The sequence below is a fragment of the Myotis daubentonii genome, chromosome 3 (genome assembly GCF_963259705.1).
Source record: "Myotis daubentonii chromosome 3, mMyoDau2.1, whole genome shotgun sequence".
NCBI classification, from domain to species: Eukaryota; Metazoa; Chordata; class Mammalia; order Chiroptera; family Vespertilionidae; genus Myotis; species Myotis daubentonii.
The window spans coordinates 164,632,793-164,659,109 of record NC_081842.1 but is presented as its reverse complement, the minus strand read 5'-3'; the positions used below and the strand labels follow the sequence as shown (position 1 = coordinate 164,659,109).

Below are 26,317 nucleotides of genomic sequence, written 5' to 3'. Positions count from 1 at the left end.
CCAGCGGGGGGGGGGGGGGGAGTTAGGGGCGACCAGGCAGTGGAGGGAGGCAGTTGGGACGAGCCGGCAGGGGTAGCAGTTATGAGCAATCAGGCCAGCAGGCAGAGGAGGTTAGGGGTGATCAGGCTGGCAGGCGGGGAAGTTAGGGGCGATCAGGCAGGCAGGCAGGTGAGCAGTTAGGAGCCAGCGGTCCTGGATTGTGAGAGGGTGCAGGCTTGGCTGAGGGGACCCCCTCCCCATGCACAAATTTTGTGCACCGGGCCTCTAATAAGATAATAGAGTTGAATTTCCTGTAAGAAATGGAAGGGTATGTGGGTAATGACGTTTTTGGGTTGGGTGTTTTTTTTTTCTCTAACAGGAGCAATAACTGTGGGGCTTAGTAATACTTTGACTCTCACTCACAGGACCTCAGTTTTAAGTGTACAGATTACATCCCAGTCAGTCAGCTACTGACCTGTTTCAGCACAGAGGAGCCTGTCCCTCCTGCACTACTTTTTCAGAGGTGATACAGCCCTCCCAGATCTACCTTGACGGTCTTCAAAGCATATTGCTGTAAATTCTTTCTTGAGGACCTAAGATCCTGTACCACAAGCATGTCAAACTTGTGGCCAGTGGGCTGCATGCCTCGTTTAAATAGAGGTCAACCACAGAAGCTACGTTAGCAGGTATTATGTGCCATTGCAACCTTAATAAAAGCTTTCTATGATAGTGTGGAGCAGCCTGTTGCTGTACTTTGGAAATATTTTCAGGTTGCAATATGTAAAGTATAGGTTTTACTTCTTCAATCACTTCAATGCCAGAGAGAGCCCTTTGTGCCAGATGGGGTTAATGGAACCAAAACCAAATTTCCCAAGTCAAATAATGAGTCCTCAGTTCTACACCCTCCATGTGTAAAACACCCTCTTTTTTTTATGAATACCACAAAGTTCCTTAATCTGACCACTGTTCAAAGTTGCAGTAGCCAAAACCACATTGCCATGATGAAGCCCTATATTCTTTTCTCTCTCCATCTTGATTTCTTATTACTACTGATCCTCAGTAGATCCTTTAACTCCCTCCTCTCAGTCACTATTATGGTAATTTATGCCTTACCCAGCCAGTTTCTCAATATTTTCAATCAATCCAGACCATATTCTTGTTCATACAGCAGCACTGACAGCTTCGATGTTCTATTTCTGACCCTGTTGAAAAGAAGCAGGGAGAGGGCTATGGGGCAGTGTTTATAAAGCCTACAGAAGTGCAGTGATGTCCTAGGTCTTCACATTCACTCACCACTCACCACTGACTCACCCAGAGCAACTTCCAGGCCTGCAAGTTCCATTCATGGTAAGTGCCCTTTACAGGTGTGTCACCTTTCATTTTTATACTGTATTTTTACAGGGCCCTTTCTATATTTAGATATACAAGTACTTACCATTGTGTTACAATTGCCTACAGTATTCAATAGAGTAACGTGCTGTGCAGATTTGTAGTCTAGGAGCAATAGGCTATACCACATATATAGCTTAGGTTTGTGTGTGTGTTTTATGATATGCACATGACAAAATTGCCTAATCATGCATTTCTCACAATGTATCCCAGTTGTTAAGTGACACATGACTGGATTTGTATGTAACACTTGTTTTATTAATACTTGCAATATTCTTTCCTTTGTGTTGGTTCAAGATACAAGACTGTTAATGTGGCCATTCTAGTCCTTTGTCTCTTTCCTTGACTACCCTCTTCCTATAAACCCCTTTGAGCTCCTTAATTTGCTTTTCTCAAATAATCATAATGCCTCCAATCTTTTCAGCTTTGGACTTGTCATCTGACATATCCTTCTACTAAAGAATCCAAACTAGATCTTAACTGGTCTCTAAGCTCCCCCAAATTATAGCTGCTGCTCCTGTTATCTTCCAAACCTTCAAACAAACTCAGAAGTCAGAGATTATTTTTAATCTTTATTGTTGAAATTATTGCATATGTCCCTTTTTCTCCCCATTGACCTTTTCCACCCTGTCCCTGGCCCTGACCCCAGGCCTTCACCACCCTATTGTCTGTTCCCATGGGTTATGAGTTGATTTCTTCCCTCCCTATTCCCCAACCTCCCAGGACCCTTCCCTGCCTTCCCTCTGAGGTTTGACAGTCTGTTCGATGCTTCTATATCTCTGGGTCTATTTTTGTTCATCAGTTTATGTTGTTCTGGAGATTCCACATATTAGTGAGATCATGTGATACTTACCTTTCTCTGACTGGCTTATTCGACTTAGCACAATGCTCTCCAGGTCCATCCATGCTGTTGCAAATGTTAAGAGTTTTTTCTTTTTTACAGCTGCATAGTATTCCATTGTATAGATGTACCACGGTTTTTTGAGACAAGCTCTGGTATAATTCTTTTTTCACAAAGCTCTATGGAAATAATTTGCATGATTTATTTAACTCCATTCAGAGTACATGCCCCCTGCAATTAGTACAATTAAATTTAGATAGTATTGATAATAAGCAGTTCATAACTATGTATTTTTATATTCTCAATATGTACCCCAACACTATTCTTATAAACTGTGATGGAACTTTCATGCTCACCACATCAAAATGTGACACAGTCACCCAGCTGGCATGGCTCAGTGGTTGAGTGTCAACCTATGAACCAGGATGTCACAGTTTGATTGCCGGTCAGGGCACATACCTGGGTTGCAGGCTCGATCCCCAGTGTGGGGCATGCAGGAGGCAGCAGATCAATGATTTTCTCTCATCACTGATGATTCTATCTTTCTCTCCCTCTCCCTTCCTCTCTGAAATCAATAAAAGTATATGTATTTTTTAAAGTGACATAGTCATCTAGGTTTTCAAGTATTCAAAACAAACTCCCTAGCCCTAGCTGGTTTGGTTCAGTGGATAGAGCCAGGGCCTGTGGACTGAAGGTCCCAGGTCTGATTCTGGTCAAGGGCACATGCCTGAGTTGCAGGCTCGATACCCAGTGTGAGGCATATAGGAGGCAGCCTATTAATGATTCTCTCCCATCACTGATGTTTCTCTCTCTTCTTCTCCCTTCCTCTCTGAAATCAATTAAAACATATATTTTTTTAAAACTCCCTAGCTCTTATTTAAGAGCCCCATCTGTAAAGTTGCCAGGATGAATCCAAAACATTGGATTTCAGACAAAGTACAGTTCCCAAAATAAACATATGACTCACAATTTATTCTTGACTATGGCCCAACAGTACATAAAACAGCCCAGGCTTCAAAGGCCAAAACCAGCATAAAATTTATGTGATAATAGATTTACCATAAACTTTTTTTTTTTACCATCAACTTTTTACTGACTAGTCAAGATAAGGTCTGTGTCATAATTAAAAAGTACTGTTTACCTGAGTAATTGCTTCAGGAAAATAGAAAACACAATTATTCAAAGAATTCGTTATCTAAATTTGGCCAAATCAAAACTGATCTTTGAGAATTATTATTTTGGATGGGCCTAGGCCAACTGGAAAGTTAGATAAAAAATGGGTTCCAAAAGTTTCTTATAATATCTGTAATTTTTTTTAATTTTTATTGTTTAAAGTATTACAGATAGTAGTATATATGTCTCCGTTTTTTCCCCCCATTGACCTTCCCCCAGCCTCGCTACCCCCTGGGCACATGCCCTCACCCCACCCCACCCCCAGTGTCTTGTGCCCATTGATTATGCTTATATGCATGCACACAAGTCCTTCGGTTGATCTCTTACCTCCCCTCCGCCCCAACACTGCCCAGCCTTCCCACTGTAATTTGACAGTCTGTTTGATGCTTCTCTGCCTCTGTATCTACCTTTTTGTTCATCAGGTTATAATGTTCTTTATTATCCGTAAATAAGTGAGATCATGTGGTGTTTTTCTTTCACTTCCTGGCTTATTTCACTTAGCATAATGCTCTCCAGTTCCATCCATGCTGCTACAAATGGTAAGAATTCCTTCTTTTTTATAGCAGCGTAGTATTCCATTGTGTAGATGTACCACAGTTTTCTAATCCACTCATCTGTTGATGGGCATTTAGGCTGTTTCCAAATCTTGGCTATTGTAAATTGTGCTGCTATGAACATAGGGGTGCATATATCCTTTCTGATTGGTGTTTCTGTTTTCTTGGGATATATTCCTAGAAGTGGTTATTACTGGGTCAAATGGAAGTTCCATTTTTAAATTTTTGAGGAAATGCCATACTGTCTTCCATAGTGGCTGCACCAGTCTGCATTCCCACCAACAGTGAGAGAGGGTTCCTTTTTCTCTGCATCCTTTCCAGCACTTGTCATTTGTTTATTTGTTGATGATAGTAATATCTGTAATTATTCTCATACTTTTTTACTTCACATCCATTGTCTGAGGCCAAAAATCTAAGTGTCAATACTATCAAAAAGTAACTAAAAACAATAATAGTTAAGATGAACAAATGATGGAATAGTCTCAGAGATTATTGAGAGAAGACAAGAATATTTACAGAAATATTCTTAAATTTTTATATACTACATCAGCAACTGTAATGCTTTCTTTCCCAAAACCTTCAGTGTCTCTATCGTAGACAAACTACAAGGCTGATAATAGTTTTTCTAGAATAGCTGTCAGGATTGATGCAGAGTATTTTCTTGATAAATAATCATGCTAAATTTTATCAACATTTCTTTTTCAGAATGTGAAACACAAGTAGGAACAACTTTAAAATCTACAACCAATAAAAGCTCAAAGGACCTCCAAATAAAAATAAATAAGGCCACTGGAGGTGTTAAGAACATTCCACCCCAAAATATGCCACACTGGCACGTTAACTATTTTGAGTTACAGGCACTTGGAAAAACAGCAAATATTTAAAAAGCAAAAACAAACAAACAAAAAAGCTGTTCTGGCTTTCCTTATTTTTCTTAATAAAATAAAACTCCTATACCGAAGCTGCTCTTATATCAGAAGAAAAAAAATTTAATAGGATCTAGTATTAACCCCATCCTATATGATAAAAGCCTAATATGCTAAGTATCTGATCATCTGGTCGTCCATTCAACCAGTCAAAGTGTAATATGCTATTGATATGCTAAGGCCACTCAACCATTCGCTATGATGTGCACTATCCACCAGGGGCCAGACAGTCGATTGGTCGACCAGTCGCTATGATGTGCATTGACCAACAGGGGGTAGATGTTTCTTCTGGTAGGTTAGCTTGCTGCTGGGGTCCAGCTGATTGGGACTGAGTGAGATGGGCCAGACACGCCCCGGAGCCCTCCCGTGGTCCCTCCCTGGATGGCCAACCTCCCACATCCCTCCCTGGCCCCAATTATGCACTGGTGGGGTCCCTCAGCCTGGCCTGTACCCTCTCGCAATCCGGGACCCCTCAGGGGATGTCAGAGAGCAGGTTTCAGCCCAATCACACAGGCCAGGCCAAGGGACCCCATTGGTGCATGAATTCATGCACCGGGCCTCTAGTCTTATAGCTAAGGATAATGAGACACAGGTATGTGTAAATATCTGAAAAGATACACAAGAAATACCAATGGCAGATTTTTTGGGGAAATGAAAGCAAGTGCCAAAATAAGAGAAAGACACCTTTCTTTATTTCACTGTTTAATTTTTTTACCATGTGAATGCATTATTTATGATCATCCAAAGAAAAGTAATATAATTTAAGGAAAAACCCAGTTGTCACTATCAGGAGATGTAAAATTTCCTTTTAGCCAAAGAATATAGGAGCAAGCCCTAACCGGTTTGGCTCAGTGGATAGAGCGTTGGCCTGCAGACTGAAAGAATATAGGAGCATATGGAGGTGTTTCCACAAAGCAGAAGATAAACAAGCATGCTCCCAGACGAAGGTCCTTTGGAAAGCCAGTGTCTTCACCTGGAAGCATCCTGATTGTCTCCTGCTTTGGATAATGGTATACTACTTTCCATATATTTTGCCATTCTTGAAACTTTGAATCCTCTAAGAGTGTTGTCATGTTTTTTGCCACATATTTTACTGTCCCATTGAGACAACAATGAAATTACCTAATGGAAATTATAATTTTTAAAGAAAGTTATTTTAGCAGTCCAGGTAAGAGGAAATAAACTATACTGGGGAAGTGCACCAGGGCTAAAGATAGATAACTACTAACTCTCTTTAGTTATATTCTGTGAGAAGACTTACTTAGTAAAAATCTAACCGAATCCTGGGAACCTTTTGAAAAACTTTTATCAAATTTTTTTATCTTTCTATAGATAAAAGAACATTTAACTCTCTATGAAGAAAACAGAGCAATATAGAAATATTGAATCTTGAACATAATCTTTTAAATTAAATTTCCTTTAGAATTTGTTCCTCTGTTAATTTTCCCTTGAGTGCTTACACACTGGCAGATAAAACACTCTATCAATCAGGTACTACTTCCTTAAATTTCATTTCTACTGAGGTCTCAGTCCTTAAGTTTGACCTAGTTTCCTTCTTGAATCCCAAGCCTGGTACTTGGTTTTCCTGTACCTTAGAGCCCTGTGCTGGTTACCTGCTCATGGTCTTTTTCCTCTACTTTTGGTGTCCCACTAGGATTGACACACTCTAACAAACGTTGGACAAAGTTTTCTACTCTACCTGCCTCCTGGGATAACCCCACAAGCATGTCAAACCCGCGGCAGGCGAGCCACAGGCCTCGTTTAGTGTATCACCTTTAACTGGATAGTCACATCCAATGCAGGACAAAAATGAGGTCCCATGTCAAACCATCCTACTGCCCCAACTTAGGAGCTGGTGGCAGATATAGATGAGGAGTCCTTTATACCCTGGGAACTAATAGTTGGAAAATCCTGCCAATTTGAAAAATGAATGTTTACTAACTCTTGTTCACAGAATCCTGAGTGCCCCCTCTACGTCACACACACACACACACACACACACACACACACACACACACACACACACAATTTTCCTGACACTCAGCCTTAAACTGCTTGGGCAGTTTTTTTTTGTTTTTTTTTTTATGGAATGCTTCACGAATTTGCGTGTCATCCTTGCGCAGGGGCTATGCTAATCTTCTCTGTATCGTTCCAATTTTAGTATATGTGCTGCCGAAGCAAGCACTTGGGCAGTTTCTTTACTGCCTTGAAGACAGAAAGAAGTGGAATCTCAAACGTACCAAGAACTTTCCTAAACTCTCTATATAGCATCTTACCCTCCTCCTGCATAGAATAACAAAAGGGTTTCTGCCAGTACATCAGCAAATAATAAAAGCCACATATATATCTTTATATTGAACCTATATAAAAATATACAGCAAAAGATGAGAGAGCCATGTTCTAGTGACTAAGAAGGAAAAGAACAAAATTTCATGTAATTAATTTTCTGCTGAAAACAAAATAAATCTTTATGTATTCAAGAAAAGTGTTTCTTAGGAGGACATTGAATTAATTAAACAAGAAAGTCTGAAGAGACCAGATCAATGAAGGTTTCTATTAGCCCATAGAACACATTTATGCAAATTAGAAAAAAAAGTGCCCTTACCTGCACCAGGCTGCAGATCTTACCTAAGGAGCTCAGACTGAATTTTAGCCTCCAGCCCTACCTTTAGCTAAGGGCATTTCTGCAAAGAAAGATTTGTGTACTGGAATGGCAATCATCAGACCAATATAAGAAACACAGGAAAACCAAATATAAAACAGCTAGAGCATATTCATATTAGAGACACTTATTATGTGTCAAACATTGTATTAAGTACTTATTACAAAAATATAAATTAGACATAGTCCCTGGCCTGAAGGAGCTCACCGTTTAGCAAACTGAATTCATGATGCAAAATACAGGACAAAGAAAAGAGATAAACATGACAGGAGGTATGATAATGAATACAGAAGAAAGTCATGTATTTCTAACTTTTCTAATCTGTGAATAGAATATTATAGGCATTAAAAAATAAAGCAAAAGGAATAATCAATGATATTTAAAAGAAAACTTTCTTGATCTAAAAAATTATTTGATCCCAGAGATCAGAGTTCCCTAAGTTCCAAGAAAAAATGGATAAATATATCATGGTGATTTTTTATAAGTACCGCGCGCTAACCGATTGCGCCACTGGAGCTCCTATCATGGTGATTTTTTAAAGCTCAAAAGTAAAACAAAGATTCTTAAAAAACTCCAAATAAAAAAAGTTAAATTACCTAATACAAAATCAACGTAGAATTATTGTCTCCTTTATAATTCTAAATGAAGGATAAAATAAATAAAAACTAGGTTTAAATCTTCTGTAAAGAAGGATCTAAAGTTATTTTGTTTTTATAATGACAATTATATGTTTAATAATGTCTTGAAATTTTTACTGACCTGCAGTAGAATTTAAAATAGAATGCTTTTAACTTCCAAATCACTATAGAAGAGAAAAGCAGGCAAACTAGTCTTTATAAAGGGGGGAATCATACAGGGTGGGAGGAGGGAATGGGTACTAAACTAGCCAGACCAGGTATATACCAACTGCACTGCCTCTTTCTGATAAGCTTTAGGATACAAGCCATGACCACAGACTTCTTCAGAGAGGTTCTTATGACTATATTTTGCAATTTATCGATGCTAACCTCTAGAGAGTCTTAGAGACAAGGTACAAGGTACACAAGTCTAGATTACTTCTAGACCCCATTCTCAGGAAGAAAGATAACTTCAAATGTATCTATACCCTTCGTTCTCATTAATTCAAAGCCCTGGCAAGATTGAACCTGACACAAGACATATCTTAAGAGCTCAGGCAAGTTGGATATGATAAAAAGTCTTTAGAAAACAAAACCCAGAATGGTATAAAAAATATAAATCACCTGTGCAGCCATGCAATCCATATATCCAACATGAAGACAGAATAAAGTATCTGCATATGCACTCCTCAGAGAGGTCTGAAGGCATACAGCACATGCATTGTGTGCGGCAGCAGCTCCAGGTGGTGGCTGCCCTTGCACTCCCTTCCTCTCGTGCTCATGAAATTCAAGACCACCAAGACCTGTGCACTGTCAGTGTAAAAACAGAGGGGAGATGGGAGGTGGTGGTAAGCTAGAGTATGGGGGTGCCATTGCCTGGAAGTCCTGCTGGGCTGTAAGCTGCCCCTAAGTCCCCCTACCCACTCCAGGGCCCACGGCTCAGGGCCCTGGGCTCAGGCCATGGCTCCAGAGCCATTACAACAAAGTTTTCAGAGTGGAGGTAAGGAGCTGCAAACAGGATGAATCTGTGTCCCTGGTGCACACATAGATCTGCAGGGCCCTGTATCTGGAAAAGTTTCCCATCTTTGAGTGCCTGCCTGGCAGTGTATCTGCAGAGTCCAGATCAGCTTCTATTGTTTCTGCTGTTTCCCCCTCCAAGTGCTGTAGTAAATGCTAAGGTTTCTAAAACCTAGAAATCTATTGTAATAATGTTTGAAAAATATAAATACATTTAGAAAAACAATAACCAAACCTATGGGAGCCATATATTGAAATCATACTACTAACTGATCTTGCTTCAAAATAATCACATAGCAAAGAATTAAATGCTACAAACAACCTGGAGGTAGAATAGCTGGGAGGGTGGTTAATGCTATATTCCAGTTTTCCTTTCTTTTTTATATGATTTTGGTAATTTCTATATAGTTCTAGGAAAGTATGTTTTATCTAAATTTATCGGTAAAAAAACGTTTCACAGTATTTTCTTGTGATATTTTAAAACCTACACTTAATCTGTAGTTTTCTCTTACAATTTTTAAAAACTGATCAAACATTCTCTTATCTTGCTAGAGGCATATCTATTTTATTCAAAAAAATCTACTTTTGATTTTTTTGATTCTACTGCTTAATCCCAAATTGAAAACCATCTTCATGTCCATCAACAAATTATGGTATATTCAATGGAATACTACTCAGGAAAAAATATACAAAATAATGATATTCTAAATATGAATGAATCTCAAGTTGTGGTAAAAGAAAGAAGCCAGCCAAGAAAGAGTATATTCTGTGTGATTCCATTTATATAGAATTCTACAAAATTACAAACTGATCTACAATAACAGAAAAATGATCAGTGGTTGCCTGGGGACAAGAATGAAAAGAAGGATGAATTACAAAGGGGGCGTGAAGAAATGTTGGAGTGATGGAAATGTTTATCTTGATTGTGGTGACAGTTTCAAAAGTGTATACATTGGTCAGAGCTCATCAAGTTGTAAATTTTAAATATGTGAAATTAATTGTATATCAATTTTTTTAAATTAAGTTGTTAAATAAGAGCCCAAAGCGTAGAAAAGATGAGTTTATATAGCAAGAACATAACTAGGCACAATTTAGCTTAATTAGCACAGCAGCTTGGAAAAAGAGAAATGCTTTCTGGTTTTTCTGGTTACAAGGAACAAGGATTTGCTCAACCTATTTCAAGGAGTTTTCCTATAAATATACAACTGGACTCTTATGTGACTCCAAGGACAAGGCCCCTAAGTAGAGCAGGGCGTAATGACAATTGAAACTAAAAGACAAGTCTTGGAAACAACTAATATAATCGTCTCTACTTGAAGATGTAAGATTTTTATTTTCCTCATTTTCCTGGTGATTTTGTTTTTCTCTACTCACTTCCTCCATTCTTCTCTCTCTACCTATTGGCTTCCAATGCTCATAGTTTTTATTCCTCTCTAACTTTTAATTTTCACATGACCACCAGGAGCTCTCTAATTGCTGGAATGTCAGGTGCCTACCACCAACAAATACTTCTTTCCTCTGTTTCTTTGATTCAGTTTTCCAAGACAGGCAACCTGTTTGATTCCCTAAATTAATCTTTTTATGCCATGCCATTGGTAAAAAGTGCTGATCAGCTCATGAACTGACTTCCCTTAGGTCAAACAGCCCATCCCATAAATCTGTAGGCAAGAGGCAGGAAGATTCACACATTGGGAGCACAAACTAGGCAGGGAAGATTCCCACAGGAGGGGGTATGAGGAGTGTAGCCAGTGCTTGACATCCCTAGTAAACTAATTTCATGCTGAAATTAAGTCATGAACTAGGTACCTACATGTCGCCTGTGGGCCTCTTGCTAGTCATCACCTTGTATGACCGTGCTGCTGCAAAGGCTTCTGGATGAAATGAGAATTCTATTACTATTGCTGCTTGGGTTGAGGTATTTTCTATTTCCTTTAGAATCTTCCCAGAATAGTCCTCTCCCTCTGTCTCTGGACTGTGCTCTACTTCTTGGTTCCTGCAGGACCTTTCCCCACGAAGGTAACATCTACGAAGCACTATGCATCTGACCCAATCTTGCAAGCATTCTCTTCACCCTTATATTGGTTTCCAGCACCCAGGAAATCCCACGCTTGTCCCTAACTTGTTTCCCTCTATTTTCTGGCTTGAGGAATGTATACTAGGCAGTAAAGACTGTTTTTGTCCTTTGGTGAATTTTAGCTCCTTTACCTACGGTGGTCCAAACTAGAGTTTACACTCTGCTTTTATTTGGGGAAAACTGATCATTTGAAATTTGATTCTGCGATTGAAAAACAAAACACCACAACAATTAGTGGTTCCAATGTGACTACATTTTATGAGGCTCACTTAAAAAAATGAATATACAGATTACTCTTTCATGCGTTTAAAAAAAAAAAAAAAGAAAGAAAGAGGTCTTTAAGAGAAAAACATCACCATAAGGATTTGGTCCTGAATCTAAGTAGCTATACCTAGTTCTTAAAGTAGGATCAGTCATATTTGATTATGTCCTTTGCTCCAAAAACAGAGGAGTCACTTGAGAAACTGGGTTTTCATTGCCAAGATTGACAAAGCCTTAAGCAACTCTTAGAGGCTTGGCAGAGGTGTAAATTTCAATTCCTTTTCCACAAAATCATCTTTTATGATAACGAAATAGTATATCTGGTTCTATTACTATTGCTAGAGAAAACATAACAAGAGTACTATTTGAAAAGAACTGAAAGAGAAAAAACATCAGGTACCAGAAAGGTTAATACTGTTTTGCACCAAACATATTAGCTTATAATTACAATTCTATCATCACTTTTCTTATTTAACTGAGAGAAAAACATATATGCTACCAAGAGCTTTGCACTTGGCTCAAAGTCACTTTCTCTCAAACAAGTTATAATTTTTAACATTTTCAGTATCCACAGAGATAATTCTTCCATTATGCTGGCTTCTCCAATGCTTTGGTTCCCTTTCCTACAATAACATTGTTCTCTGCTCTGCTTCAACTTCTTACTGCCATGGTACCTTAGACCTTGTCTTTACTCTAAGTACACTCGTCCATAGGACTGCTAGCCTCTATATTTTCAGATAATTCTCTCCAATATTCCAGATCCATTAATTTTTCAAACTCACTAAGCATGTTGATGCATTGAACTTATCACCTCTACACTGTCCCTCATCCCTTTACATCTCCATCCCTAGAAAGTTTGAGTAAAGAAGAAATGCTTACACAATGTTTCACTCTTTCCTCAGATTTACAACATTTCCTCACTCTCAGCTAATAACCTAACTTCCTATTCCACTGAGAAACAGAAACAATCAGAAGAAAACCTCCAACTACTTCCTCCATCACATCTTCCAAATATTGGCATCTGAACTCATAAACACTTGCCCACCAGCTAGGATCGTCTCCTAGAGAATGTATGCATAGGTATAATTCTTTTCCCATTTAACTTCAAATGATTCTCAGATCTACCTTAAGTTTATTCAATAGCCCCAGGTTAAGAACCACTAATTAAAAGAATGGTCTGTTTTTATGTCACCTTCCCATGAGTTACAAGAAGGTGGCAAGAGACAAAGGAACAATGGGGGGATATTTATTTCACCTAAAAATTGAATAAGTTTTGTGGGACAATCTCCAATTAAAAAGGAGCTGATTCCATGTCTACTACTGGGAAAAATTTAGGAGAGGTTGTTTGGTATTATGTCAAATATACCCATAAATTACTTCTTAATTGTCAAGGTAAAAAAATTGCCTTTAACCATAGAAAAATCTGCCTGTCAGCACTTGAATCCAATGATCAAATTTATCATCACTAGTAATGGGACCCACCTGACATTAAACACCTCCTAATGCAGTGATGGCGAACCTATGACATGCGTGTCAGAGGTGACACGCGAACTGATTTTTTTGGTTGATTTTTCTTTGTTAAATGGCATTTAAATATATAAAATAAATATCAAAAATATAAATCTTTGTTTTACTATGGTTGCAAATATCAAAAAATTTCTATATGGGACACGGCACCAGAGTTAAGTTAGGGTTTTTCAAAATGCTGACACGCCGAGCTCAAAAGGTTCGCCATCACATTAGGACCTAATTTGAGACAATATAAATGGCACAGTATCATTTAAAAAGCATCCTTTTTTTAATCTCAACCACTCAAGAATCTAGTAACTTGCAGTTTACAGGAAATTCAAGGTCTAGAAGCAAAAATAAATACAATTTAAAAATTCAGAATTAAGGCATTCTTCAGGACAACTGGCTTGGTTTCTTTTAAAAAAAAAAATCAAAGTTATTTTTCTTTTGGGGGACAGGCCGGGCGGAGAATAAAGATTAAGTTTTGGGTTAAAAGAGACCAAAGACAGTTAAAACCCAACTGCAATAGGCAATCATTGATAGGATCCTGGTTCAAAAACAAAGTACTGTAAGTTAAATCTTTACTTAACATCATCGATAGGTTCTGCAACTTTAGTTGAAATGAAGTATAACAAAGCCATTTTTATCATAGGCTAATTGATATAAAGAAGAGTTGAGTTCTTACGACATCTCATCAACAACATTACAGAAAAAAAAACTGGGACATTTGTACAATGGGATACTATGCACCTGTAATTAAGAAGGAACTCTTACCCTTTGCGGCAGCAGGGATGGACCTGGAGACTCATTATGCTAAGTGAAATAAGCCAGTCAGAGAAAGACAAATACCATATGCTCTCACTAATATGTGGAATCTAATGGACAAAATAAACTGACAAGCAAAATAGGACCGGAGGCATGGATACATGGACCAGACCGAGGAATGTCAGTGGGGAGCTGGTGGGGGAGATTGGATAAAAGAAGGTGAAGAGATTAGCCAAGGAACATATATGGTTACGCCATGGACACACACAGAAGTGTGGTGAAGGCCAGGGAAGGGGATTGCTAGGTGGATGTGGACAAAGGCAGGGGACATCGGTGATAGTGTTAATAAAAAGAAATAGTAGTACCTAAGGCAAAAAAAAAAAAAAAGTCATTTTGCCTCAAGTTCAATTAAATTACATTAAATATATTAAATATTTTTAATACAATTCAATAAAACATAGTTTATCTCAGAAAAAAAAAACATAACAAAACAACATTATTCAAGGACCCTGCTATACATACAAAAGGCACTTTGGGGCAACTGGGGAAATATAAATATTGACTTTATATTAGAAAATAACTTAATTTTTTTAGATGTGATAAATGTTTTGTGGTTATGTAGGCCAGTATCCTCAAGGAAGATGTATGGCGAAAGTATTTAGAGGTGAAGTGTCTTAATAGCTAAAACTTAGGTTCTTACAAAAACAAAACAAACAAAAATAATCAGACGCACATATATATATATATATATGTACCCACAAACATATACGTAAAACGAATATGACAAATAATTTTTAAATCCAAGTGATGGGCATATGGGTGATTCTGTACTTCTTTTGTTCAGCTTTTCTGTTTAAAATGTTCAGAATAAGAAATTTGGAGAAAAAATGCATGCATAGCCAAGCCTTACCAATCTTTAACAGTCCATTTTGTGTTTTATCTACCTCTTGAAGGCTTTCTTGCTGATTGCAGGACAAACTGAGTTCTCTTTTCCGAATTCCCCTGTTACTTTTACTATGAATTTAGCACTTAATTAAGACTCTGCGTTGTACCTAGTCTGAATAAATATAAGTTCCCAGTAGACAAAATATAAGGTTCTTGCGTGGGGAGTACAATAACCAGATATAGAAATCAAACAGCTAAATTAGAATGAGATTATGGCAAGCCTTCGGCAGGCAACAATATTGTTAAATTAGTAACAAGGCATGGGTGTGAGTGATGAGGGCCTGTACTAGGGCGGGAGCAAGAAAAATGGAAAGTCCTAGGGATTGTGGGAAACACTGACACTCCCGGCTTTCCTGGGGACCACCCCTCGGACCACGTCAGTCCCCAGCGGGGCATCAGACCCCTCCCAAGGTCGCGAGGACGGCGCCGCAAGGTCACCCATGGAGCGCGCCTTCACAGAGCTCCCCAAACCTGGACAACTCTGCACATCCCTGCGCTTTGTAACATCACAGAACCCGGGGTCTAACTGGAAGAGGGGGTGACTGGAAGCAGACACTTCCGGAGACACTCTCTTTCCACAGTCACTCACTGAGCCAACTGGATTTAGGCTCCTGTTGCAACCTCACTTGCAAGGACGCTCTCGGCCTCTGCACACGTGGGCAGGAATAAATAGCCCGGGCAATATTCCGAAAGGTCGGATGTACCGACGTGATGAAATGCCCCTGCTCGTTTACATGGCCGAGGCGCACAGAACATCCTTTCGCTTTAGGTCCGGCATTTGAGAGTAAAATGAATCTTGAATCCTTAAAGCAGAAACGAGTTGGGTTTGACGGCTTTTCCCAGAGAAATCAAGGGTGAAGCCCAGGGTGACCTTTGCCCCAAGCCTCCGGCGACGACCGTGACCTTTCACCCACATTCCCGGCCTGCCCCGCGTCCAGCCCCCGATCCCCTCCTCCTCTCTCCCTCCTCCCCTCGCCCTTCCCACGTCGCGTGCTCGCTGCCCCCCCGCCCCAGCGTCCCACGGCCGAGCCGCCTTCCGGGCTCCCTCTTCACGCCGCCGTCAGCCTCGGTTTCCCCCAGGAGGGCGCGTCGTCTGAACCGAGGACCCGAAGGCGGCGAAGCCCTTTCAGGGACCAGCCCCCGGACCAGCGGGGCGAGGACGGCGCCGCCCGGTCACCCAGGGAGCGAGCCCCCGGCGAGCCGCCGCGCAGTCCCTCCATCCTTGGCCCTCCGCGCTGCCGTCTTTGGCTGCGCCGCCCCCCTCGGGCCCCGCCCCCCCTCGGGCCCCGCCCCCCGTCGGTCTCGGGAGGGCGGGGCATCCGGGCCCCCGTCACTGGCGACCCCGGAGCCCGATTTAGTCTCGGCCGATCGCGCGGGGTGAAGGACCGAGCAGTCGTTCAGCGAGTCGCCATGGCAGCGATGTTGAGGCGCAGCGGCGGGGTGAGAGGGAGAGCAGGGCCGGATGGGGCTGGGGAGGCGGGGTGATTGGGGTGGTTGGGGGGTGGGCACCGGTGGGAGACAGGCGAGGGGGCGAGGCGGGAGGTGGGTCGGAAGCCGCGGTGAGGAAGGAGCCCGTCCCGGGCCGGGATCCGGACCTCCTGCCGTCGGGCTCACCCCTGCTCTCTCAGTGGGACTGAATACAACCCAGGTTTTGACCCTCCCTATCCTCTCGGCAGCTGCCCGGATGCAATGGCGTCCACCTTTTAGAATGTCCTTTTTCTGTCTCTGCTCTTGAACCCTTCACCTGTTTTCCCCGGGCACCCCGCCCTTGGCCGAAGTGGACCTGTCTGCATTGGGCGGGCCTGTTTGTGCTGAACTGGCTTCGTATCTCTTCCATCTCGCAGCTCCCTGTCCCCAGCCCGCGAAGGGAATCTCATTCTGCAGTTGATGTAGATGAGAAAATGCAGAATTCAGATAGTCTTATCGCGAAGGCCTGCAAAGTCACGGGGAACGGGAAGTGGATACTTAATATGTTTAATGCGCTTTGGGGTGTGCAATGAGGAGGAAGATGTTTCCATGTTACATCCGTTTAAAAAAAAGAAAAAAACCTACTGCAGACTGCTCCTTGAAGTTTGTACATTCCAGGGTCGTGTTGCACAGATTCTAAACTGTCACTAGATGTATTTTGCTATCTTAAATATTATTGATATATACACACAAGACTGCCATTAAAAGGTCACTTATGGCTGAGTTAAGAAAGTTATGTTCCTGACCGAAGAAAGTAGCAGTGTTAGAATTTAGAATAATTCTAATGGATTGTTCCTCCACATTTGTCATTGCTGTGTAAGTTCATCGCTTCTGAAGGCAGAAATAGGGGGATTTTTAAAAAATGATTTTTAGCTCTGACACCAGAAAAAAAGAAGACAGATTTCTCAGTCTCTCTAAGGAAGGATATAGAAAAAAAAAACAAAAAAAAAAATCCAGAAAACTTCAGCCCCTGTATTCCTTTTTTGACATTCCTTTAATGCTAAGGCTCTTATATCCCTAAGAAATATACAGAAGTGTTTAATTTCAGTTGTGCCATTATTGCAGAGTTGACACTTGATTAAAGTTGCTCTCTTTTAGAGATTTGGAATGCTATTGCTCTGGGCAGAGAACCCAATGTACTAAAACCATATGGCACTATGCTTCCAAGACATCATCCTGTTTTAATCATCTCAACAAATGGTAATTCCTTTTCAAACTCCATTTTCCAGGTTTGAAAAGAAGTGACAAGAAGTTTGTAACCAATCCAAGGTCTCAAAAATTTTGTGGAATGTCAAACTCAAAGTCAACTTGAGTTTAGCAATTCTAAGTCCAAATAATATACTGTTCCTATATCTGGTATCTACTAAAACACATCACTAAATGATTAACATTAAATTATATAATTAGCAGGTCAATGGGCACTGTTCCCTGGCTGCATCTACCTTTTGTACTTTGTTTTATGTAAAATGTATTTTTAAAAAATCATATTTTTTGTAAATTATTTTCAATCTAATATACCCTATTTAAAGTTTCTCAGAAAGCCACTTTACATTTTTTATTGTGAGGTCTAATTTTTGTATAGTGGCATCTGAGCACATATTTAGAAGAGTCACGTTTTGGGGGTTGATTTCAGTGGGATGTTATTCTTCTTTATAGAACCTAATAACCAATTAGGAGACTTGAAACTGAAAGAGTGGTATAGCAAGGCGGTCAATGGCATGGGCTCTTAGTAAATGTTAGAGTTAGAATCTTGGTTCCACCAACTAATGGCAGAGTGACTTTGGCCAATTTTACTTGACCTTCCTGAGCCTAAGTTTCTTCAAGTGCAAAATAGGAATCAATATAGTGCCTTATTCTTAGGCCTGACCTGGACAATCAGTGAATTAACATGTGGCATGTGGTTGTAAATGAGAATAGGTTTGGTCTGTTACAACTGGATAATGAGGACCAGAGAAACCGTATTTCACTTCGAAAATAAAATTAAGCAAAATTATAAAGAAATGTGAATTTTCATACTTTATGTAATTTTTCAAAATTGTAGTATAAAGTATGTTGCGTAGTATAAAGTATGTAATTTTGAAAGGGCTGTTTAAATTAAGATACTTGACGATCTGTATTGTCACTTTAAATGTAGGTGATTCTCTTTGTAAGTTAAAGTTGTAATCTACATAGTGGACAGTTTCTTTTTATAGATTTTGAACAACACAACATAAGTTCTTGATCTTTTAGTATATTATTCAGTTTCTCTCTTTTTTTCTTTGCCTAACTTACTAGAATTGCCTAGGGATAGTTCTATCAAAATTCTTTGAAATATAAATTGTGTACTTTTGGCCGTCCTCAAATATTTACTCAGGAGTTAAGTGGTTTTCAATTTGATAATTTTAACAGATACAAGTGATTACTTTTTTAAAAAACTGTCAATGAGTTTAAAATGGAACAATAAGTACAGATGTGATTATATCTTTAGTATATCTTTGAAGAAATATACATATAGAGGGTGGGACAAAACTAGGTTTACAGTTGTGAGTACTCGAAACAGTTTATTCTTATATTATTATTTATCGAATTATTTTTCATATGGACAACTCTAAACCTACCTTTGCTTCACCCTGTATATTAAGACAAGTAGTATATTAATAGTCTAGAACAGAACTGGCAAACTTAAAAAAAGTAAAGGAACAGGTAGTAAGCTTTGGCTTTTGTGCCGAGCCAGCTCAGCCAAGGGTTTGAAAGCCTGAGTGAGGGCAGCGAAGGATTAAAGAAATGGCAGACAAAGAGAATAAGCTGGTTCTAGGTGGGTCTTCCTGTGCCTGGCTGAGGCCACACAGAGAGATCCAGAGGCAAGCTGAGCCTTTATTTTATAGTTAGAGGTAAACAAGGTAGTGGTCACCATAGTTACAGTGTTCTTGTGAATTTTATTTGTTTTGGCAGTACTTGCTAAGTCTCCCTCAGCCCATTAGCTTCCCAGATAGGATCTAGGGAGCTTCATAAGGTCAAGCCTAATTATGCTGAGGACTGTGTCCTCTAAGCTGGGACTTGTTTGTGGCTTTGCCAACAGGTCAGTCCCAGGCTTAACCCTATAGCCGCGCCCTACAGGCTTTGTGGATCATACGGTCCCTGTGGCAACTACACAACTTTGGTGTGGAAGCAGCAATTGACAATATGGTGTGGCTGTGTTCCAATAAAATGTAATTTACAAAATTGGTGGCTACCCCTGCCTTAGAACATTCTGAGAATACTTAAACAGCAGAAGATAAAAAACATGATTTTAGGCTATTTTGGTTTGTGAAATAGAGTGAGATATCTTAGAAAAAATATCCTTCAGGCAGAAGATTCCTAGAGGCATTTGTGGGAGGCTCACAGGGACAGTGTCAAAGTTGGCCCTGGATGGACTGGCCCTGGATGGTTGCTCAGTGGTTAGAGGGTCGGTGGGGGTTTGATTCCCAGTCAAGGGCACTTACCTTGGTTGTGGGTTCACTCCCCACCTGGGAGGCAGCCAGTCCATGTATCTCTGTCATCTCTCTCTCTCTCTCTCTCTCTCTCTCTCTCCCCCCCTCTCCTCCCTTCCTCCCTCCCTCTCCTCCCTTCCTCCCTCCTTCTCTTTCTCTCTCTCCCTCTCTGCCCCCTCATCCCTCCCTTTCATACCCTCTTAAGAATCAATGTAAAAAATATCCTCGGGTAAGAAATAAATAAAATAAATAAGTTGATGTACTGGGCAACTTTTGCACACAGTACAATACCATCCTATTGTTGCCAACACTTCTCCTCAATCACAAGTGCCCTAGAGCTCGTAGGTGAGATTTCCAGACTAGTGGTTCTAAGTTAGCTGCTACCCCTGACTATTATTTGCCTTGGAAATACTCCCACTTTAGTAATGTAAATACTACTGAATAGATCTATTTTCATTGCTTTAAAAAAAATTCCTTTTTGATAGGTGTTCAAATATCTGGTAATTGGTTTATTTACTATAGAAATCAAATTATAGTTAAAGGCACTCTGCTCTTGAGTGGGATCAAACAAGTTGTTGTACTCGTAATTGTCAGTACTCTCTTATTTGGTTAATGTTTAATTTATCAAATTTATTTTAATAAAATTGTTCTTTACAGGCCCTGAGAAGTCTTTCTCGCTTTGACTGGAGATCACAACATACAAAAGCTGCCTTAAAACATGAACAAGGATTTGGATTTAGTTTTGGTATATGTTTTGTTCTGTCTTTTGACTTGGAACTTAAATTATTATGTATATGCAGCTCTCTATGTATGTATTTGTCTGAAATGTTGATGAAAAAATCTTAGTAATGTCTGTCAATGAACAGAATCAATCACCATCCACCGATTGTCCACAGTTAGTCACACCCATTCTTGCTGACCTCGTTTTTTCTTTAGCATAAGTACCCTACCCATAGAGCTGTTAGCAGCATACATATTTTCCTGCTCTTCTTTCTAAGGATGTAGCACAAAATAAATAACAGAGCGTCGTCCCCTGCACCAAAGGGTGGCAGGTTTGATTCCGGGTCAGGGCACATGCCCAGGTTGCAGATTTTGACCACCTGTTTGCGGGAGTTGGGGTGGGGGGTGATGCAAGAGGCAGTCTATCAATGTCTCACATGTCGATGTTTCTCTCCCTTTCTCTATAAAATCAATTTTTGAAATGTTTACTAAATAAATAAATAAAATGAAGATCCTGGGCAAAGCGTTTGAAATGAAAATCCCTATCTTAAGCATCCTTTGCCTCCTAAAGTACTGCTTGTTTCAAATTATTTCCTTTCCCCTAGTTAAAAGACCCATTTTCTCAGTTCACTTGTTCTCAGGAAATATTTGTAAAAGCTAGAAATATTACCTATCTCCTTTGGCTTAGATTTCTTTATATTGCACAATGAAATCTTGATTAGTTACAAAGTTCCTTTGTAATCTTTTGACTTTCTGCTTAATCAAAGGTTAAAAATCTTCATTATATGCATAAATTTCTACATACTAATTCCATAGGGCTTTTTTCCCTCAACTCATTCTATTTTAATGTTTTCTAAATAACTTTTCCTTAGAGTTCACTGAACAGCAGAAAGAATTTCAAGCCACTGCTCGTAAATTTGCCAGGGAGGAAATAATCCCAGTTGCTGCAGAATATGATAGAACTGGCGAGGTAGGTATCTCTGTGTTTGTTTCTGTATATTGGGTAGAGCTCTGCATCTCCCTAGCGTGGCAGAGTGGCCTACTGAGCAGGTATCCTGTTGGGTCCAGTGTCACAGTCTCCCTGTTCACCTTACCTGGGCACTGCAGGTGGCCCTCCACCCTCTGTTGTAGCTGAGCTTTGATTGCCATTGGCATGTCAGTGGAAAGGATTTACCCCCAGTCCGATTGGCTGCAAGGACTGGTTGTGACCTCAGTGGAGGATCAGCTGTGTAGGACCCCATCCCACAGAGCAGGACTTATTTCAGCTGGGCTCTGGTGCCCACTGAGGCCACCCCTTGAGTGTGTCACTTATGGAGGTAGTTGGCTGGTGCTTTGATGTGGTCTGAAGCTGTCCACAAGATAAGCTGGCTCTGGGCTTCCCAGGAAGTGTAGGCTAAGGCCAGCCACCCGCACCCCCACCCCATGTTCCACCCAGCATGAGCAACAGAGTCATCTGCAGATGGCTGCTACTTGTGCTGGGCTTGGAGGGCCCCCGCTGAGGCCAAGCTGCGAACCAGGCCTGATCCAAGGCCAGCTGCCGCTAGTGCCCATCCTTAGGCACCTAGCAAAAGGAATAGGGCTTGCAGAGGGCAGATGCAGTTTGTTTAAGAGACTTTAGGAAAGTTTGAATCATGAGCCCAAACAGGCCACTTGTATGGAAAAGCCACTGGAAACAGATTGGGTGGGCCAGAAAGTAGGGTGCGGTGAAGTCTCGGGGTATCACCAGTGTGGGATGAACTGTGATAGCCAGGTTAATGGAGACTCAGATATGGCACCTCCCTCTCGGCGCTGTGCGGGGAAGGGCTCAAAAAAGGAACGATGGACTCTACCAGCACTTCTGTCTGGGAGAAAGCTGCCCCTCCAGCTTTTGCCCTTGTGTAAGACAATTCAGTTCCTCCCTGTGTGTCCCTGGTGCCTTTTGAGATGCTACCCAAGTGCTGGAGCTCAAGAGTGAGTGAGTCCTAGTAAGTCTGTGTGCTGGCCCTTTAATAGATACTACCTGGGACTCCAGCAACCCTCCGTCTCCCTCAGCACAATCCCTGCTGGTTTTTACAATGAGAAGTTATGGAGACTTCTCTTCCTGGCACTGGAACCCTGGGCTGGGTAGCCTGGTATAGGGCTGGGACCCCCTCACTCCTCTGGGGGCACCTTCATGGCTGAGATACCCCTTCCAATTTTTATCTGCCACCCATGGGTGTGAAACCAGCCCATTTTCCGTCTCTGCCTCTCCTACCAATCTTGATGTGGCTTCTTTAGTAAATCCCTAGTTGTAGGATTCCATTCTGCTAAATTTCAGGTGGTTCTGAATTATGGTTTTCTGTAGTTTAGCTGTAATTTTGATGTGATTGTAGGAGGGTGCAAATACCACATTTGCCTGCTCTGTCATGTTGACCAGAAGCCTCTATGCATTTTAAGGAGAGAAAAATCTTTTACATTTTTTACAAGACTATATAATCAAGTTATCTAGATTCTTAAATGTACATAGCTATTTTCTTTCATCTTTTTTCTTTTCTTTTAGTATCCTGTTCCCCTTATTAAAAGAGCCTGGGAACTTGGGTTAATGAATACACACATTCCAGAAAGTTGTGGTAAGCTTTCTTCACATTTTTAAATTCTAGAATGCATATAAGCAAGAAAAATTGTGAAACTGTGCTCAGTCATTCTTTTAAATACTTACTACCATTAAATATTGGCTTTCTACCCATGTCTCCCTGATCAGACTTCAGTACTGCCTGCTTCTAGAAGCCTTGTACTCAACACTTAGAGAGGCATTATTCCTTCTTTATAACAGGTTCCAACCTTAACTTGATCCTAAACGTTAGTAAATTTTTCCTCCAGAATTGGTCAATTTGTTGCATTTTAATTCTACCTTTGAGTTTACATTTTATTAAGAGGTTTTTGTTTTTTTCTGTGAGGTTTTCATTCCTTTCCTCAGATTTAAAGGATCAAAGGGTCAGCAGAGTGGAATTAAGTTTTTATAGAAGTTGAAACATGAAGACAAGTCCAGATTACAAATAGCAAGAGAATTTTTTTTGAAATTTTTAAAACTTACTTTAGAGAACTATAATTTGTTACTGTGCTAGCCTTAGCACATTTTTAGTTTCTTGGGTTATAGATATTATATTTGCAAATATGCTTTTAAAACCATTAGATGAACTATTTTAATTATTTCTGATTAAGTCATATTAGAAGTAATAATTCACCTTAATTTCAGCTGAGATGTACTACATATTATAATGGGCTTTTAAAATATTTTGATACTGTAGGAGGTCTTGGACTTGGAACTTTTGATTCCTGTTTAATTACTGAAGAATTGGCTTATGGATGTACAGGAGTTCAGACTGCTATTGAAGCGAATTCTTTGGGGGTAAGTTACTTACAAAATTAATTGTGTAACTGAGCTGTTGTCAATGAGACAGTACTACTAGGTTAGGTGAGTTGGTAGAGCAGTTTTCTTTTCAAAGGTACACAACATTCTTCAGTGAAGCCTGTCTTTCTGATTCCAAAAACTTACCATTCTGACCTTGTCTCCAGTACTTGGAGTCCTAACTAACCCTGTGGGTAAACTATACACTTTGGCTGCTGCGTCAGTGGCAATTCTTAGGTAAGGGCAAGGCCGAAATCCAGCATTCAGGAGAAGGATCTTGATGGCTTGCTGCCACTGCTTGCAATGCTACAATTTAGTGAGCAATTTTTAGGAGGCCTGATTATATATAACACGTTATTTATCCTAAATTTAATTCTTTGTATATTATATATCAAGCCCTATATAACTTAATTTTATGAAAATACTTAGATTACAGAGTTATTTTCTTATTTTAGCTTTCCAACTAGGAGGCAGAATAAAGGCCAGTTCTTTATACTTACCCATTGGGGGAAAATAGTTCTTTATTTTAATTGGTAGTATCTCTGAATTTATATACCCAATAAAAATATCTTATTTCTTTAATGTCACTTTTCTTTGATAGCAAATGCCTGTTATTATTGCTGGAAATGAGCAACAACAAAAGAAGTATTTGGGGAGGATGACTGAAGAGCCATTAATGTGTGTGAGTATGTGCAGCTGCTGCTGGATGTCACTTTTAAAGAAGGGAACAGGGTGCTGTTTCTCCTTTTCAATCTACATGTATACTTTGGGCTATAGCACATTAAGACAGAAATACCAACATACTATGATATTTCTGGGATGCCAAGAAACTGTCATAATAATAACTCTTGGTTATTTCCAGGTGGAAGATACCTACTTAATATCTTGAGTGTCAGAAAAGTGTCATAATAATCCTCTAGCTTATTTCCACTAGAGAAATATCTACTCAATGGAGCACTCTGCAGTTCATGAACTGAGTGGCTGTATCACAAGTTCAGATTGAATGTATGACAGCAGTGTTTGAACTAGTAGTCTTTTGAACTAATAAATTAATGTGAATGAAAAGATATAATTATTTGTTGAATGAGTAACTTGGAAAGAATATTTATAGATTAGCTAGTCCCTCAGCGTGGCCTGCGGAATTGGGCCAAAACAGGCTCTCCGACATCCCCCGAAGGGTCCCGGATTGCGAGAGGGCACAGGCCAGGCTAAGGGACTCACCAGTGCACGATCAGGGCCGGGGAGGGATGTGGGAGGTTGGCCAGCCGGGGAGGGACTGCGGGAGGGCTCCAGGACGTATCCAGCCCTTCTCGCTCAGTCCCGATGGGCCGGACCCCAGCAGCAAGCTAACCTACCAGTCGGAGCATCTGCTCCCTGCTGGTCAGTGCACGTCATAGTGAGTAGTTGAGCAGCCATAGCATATCATTAGCATATTATGCTGTGATTGGTTGAATGGCCCACCAAACGACTGGATACTTAGCATATTAGGCTTTTATTAAATAGGACTAGAGGCCCGGAAATTTGTGCATGGCGGCGGGTGGGGGCAGTCCCTCAGCCCGGCCTGCGCCCTCTCCAATCCAGGACCTCTCATGGGGTGTCCGACTACCAGTTTAGGCCCAATCTATGGCAGTTGGACATGCCTCTCGCAATCCAGGACTGCTGGCTCCTAACTGCTCGCCTGCCTGCCTGATTGCCCCTAGCCACCTCTGCCTGTCTAATTACCCCTAACCATCTCTGCCTGCCTGCCTGATCACCCCTAACTGCTCCCCTGCTGGCCTGATCACCCCTAACTGCTCCTCTGCTGGCCTGATCGCCCCTAACCACCTCTACCTCGGCCCTGCACCCAGGACCCAGGATTCCCTTCCTCTGGCCAGTCGCAGGCACCTGGGACCCAGGCCAACTTCACCTGGGCTAGCTGCAGCTGCTGGCGCCCAGGAACAAGGGCGGGCAGCTTCTCCTTCTCCGGGGCTGCAGCCACAGCCACTGGCACCCGGGACTGCGGGTGGGTGGCTTCTCCCTCTCCCGGGCCGCAGCCACAGCTGCTGGTGCCCAGGACCGCAGGCAGGCGGCTTCTCCTTCTCCCGGGCTGCAGCCGCAGCCACTGGCACCCGGGACCATGGGCAGGCGACTTCGCCTGGGCCAGCTTTATCAGGAAGGACATCCAGAAGGTTGTCTGGAAGATGTCCAGTCTAATTAGCATATTAACCTTTTATTAGTATAGTTTCCCTGAGAGCTACTCAACAATGTTTAAATTGGGTATTTTTTAAAAGCTATTTTTATACATATATACACACACATACTGAGGTTCTATTCTGAAAGTGTTCTAACTGAAGGATTTTTACTTCTTTTTTATTAGTCAAATTTTAATCTAGGTTGTGATGTGATACTGAAATATAATAAATTGTTGCTAGACTTGAGCTAATTGTGAGAATTAATCTGAAAGAGTAGAATGTAATATTTGAAAATACATGTTTTTTATTAAGGCACCTGTATTTTGGGCAAACTGCTTACTATAGACATTATGCATATTCCCTAGTTAATTGCTAAGGTTTTTTCAACAAATGAGGGTTTATTAAAAGGGTAATTCTTAGTATTATCTAAG

The 26,317-nt window shown here is 40.7% G+C and overlaps 1 protein-coding gene, 1 long non-coding RNA gene and 1 other non-coding gene across 3 annotated transcripts in view; 1 reads left to right on the top strand and 2 right to left on the bottom strand.

The window, feature by feature from the left end:
• Window positions 1–348: 348 nt before the first annotated feature.
• On the bottom strand, window positions 349–15,597 carry LOC132229465 (uncharacterized). Its single transcript, XR_009451689.1, has 3 exons — window positions 15,421–15,597; window positions 2,222–2,388; window positions 349–1,181 (listed from the first exon to the last, which is right to left on the bottom strand). It is a non-coding gene; the product is annotated as an uncharacterized LOC132229465 (long non-coding RNA).
• On the bottom strand, window positions 6,941–7,047 carry LOC132232029 (U6 spliceosomal RNA). The gene has a single exon (XR_009452193.1). It is a non-coding gene; the product is annotated as a U6 spliceosomal RNA (small nuclear RNA).
• A 128-nt stretch (window positions 15,598–15,725) lies between the features above and the next one.
• ACADM (acyl-CoA dehydrogenase medium chain) overlaps window positions 15,726–26,317 on the top strand; it is a 39,331-nt gene continuing 28,739 nt past the window's right edge. The window contains exons 1-6 of the mRNA XM_059689160.1: window positions 15,726–16,152; window positions 20,286–20,373; window positions 21,221–21,318; window positions 22,867–22,936; window positions 23,615–23,715; window positions 24,317–24,397. Coding sequence (XP_059545143.1) covers window positions 16,123–16,152; window positions 20,286–20,373; window positions 21,221–21,318; window positions 22,867–22,936; window positions 23,615–23,715; window positions 24,317–24,397 — 468 coding nt within the window. The 5' untranslated portion in view covers window positions 15,726–16,122. The remainder of the gene's footprint in view (window positions 16,153–20,285; window positions 20,374–21,220; window positions 21,319–22,866; window positions 22,937–23,614; window positions 23,716–24,316; window positions 24,398–26,317) is intronic.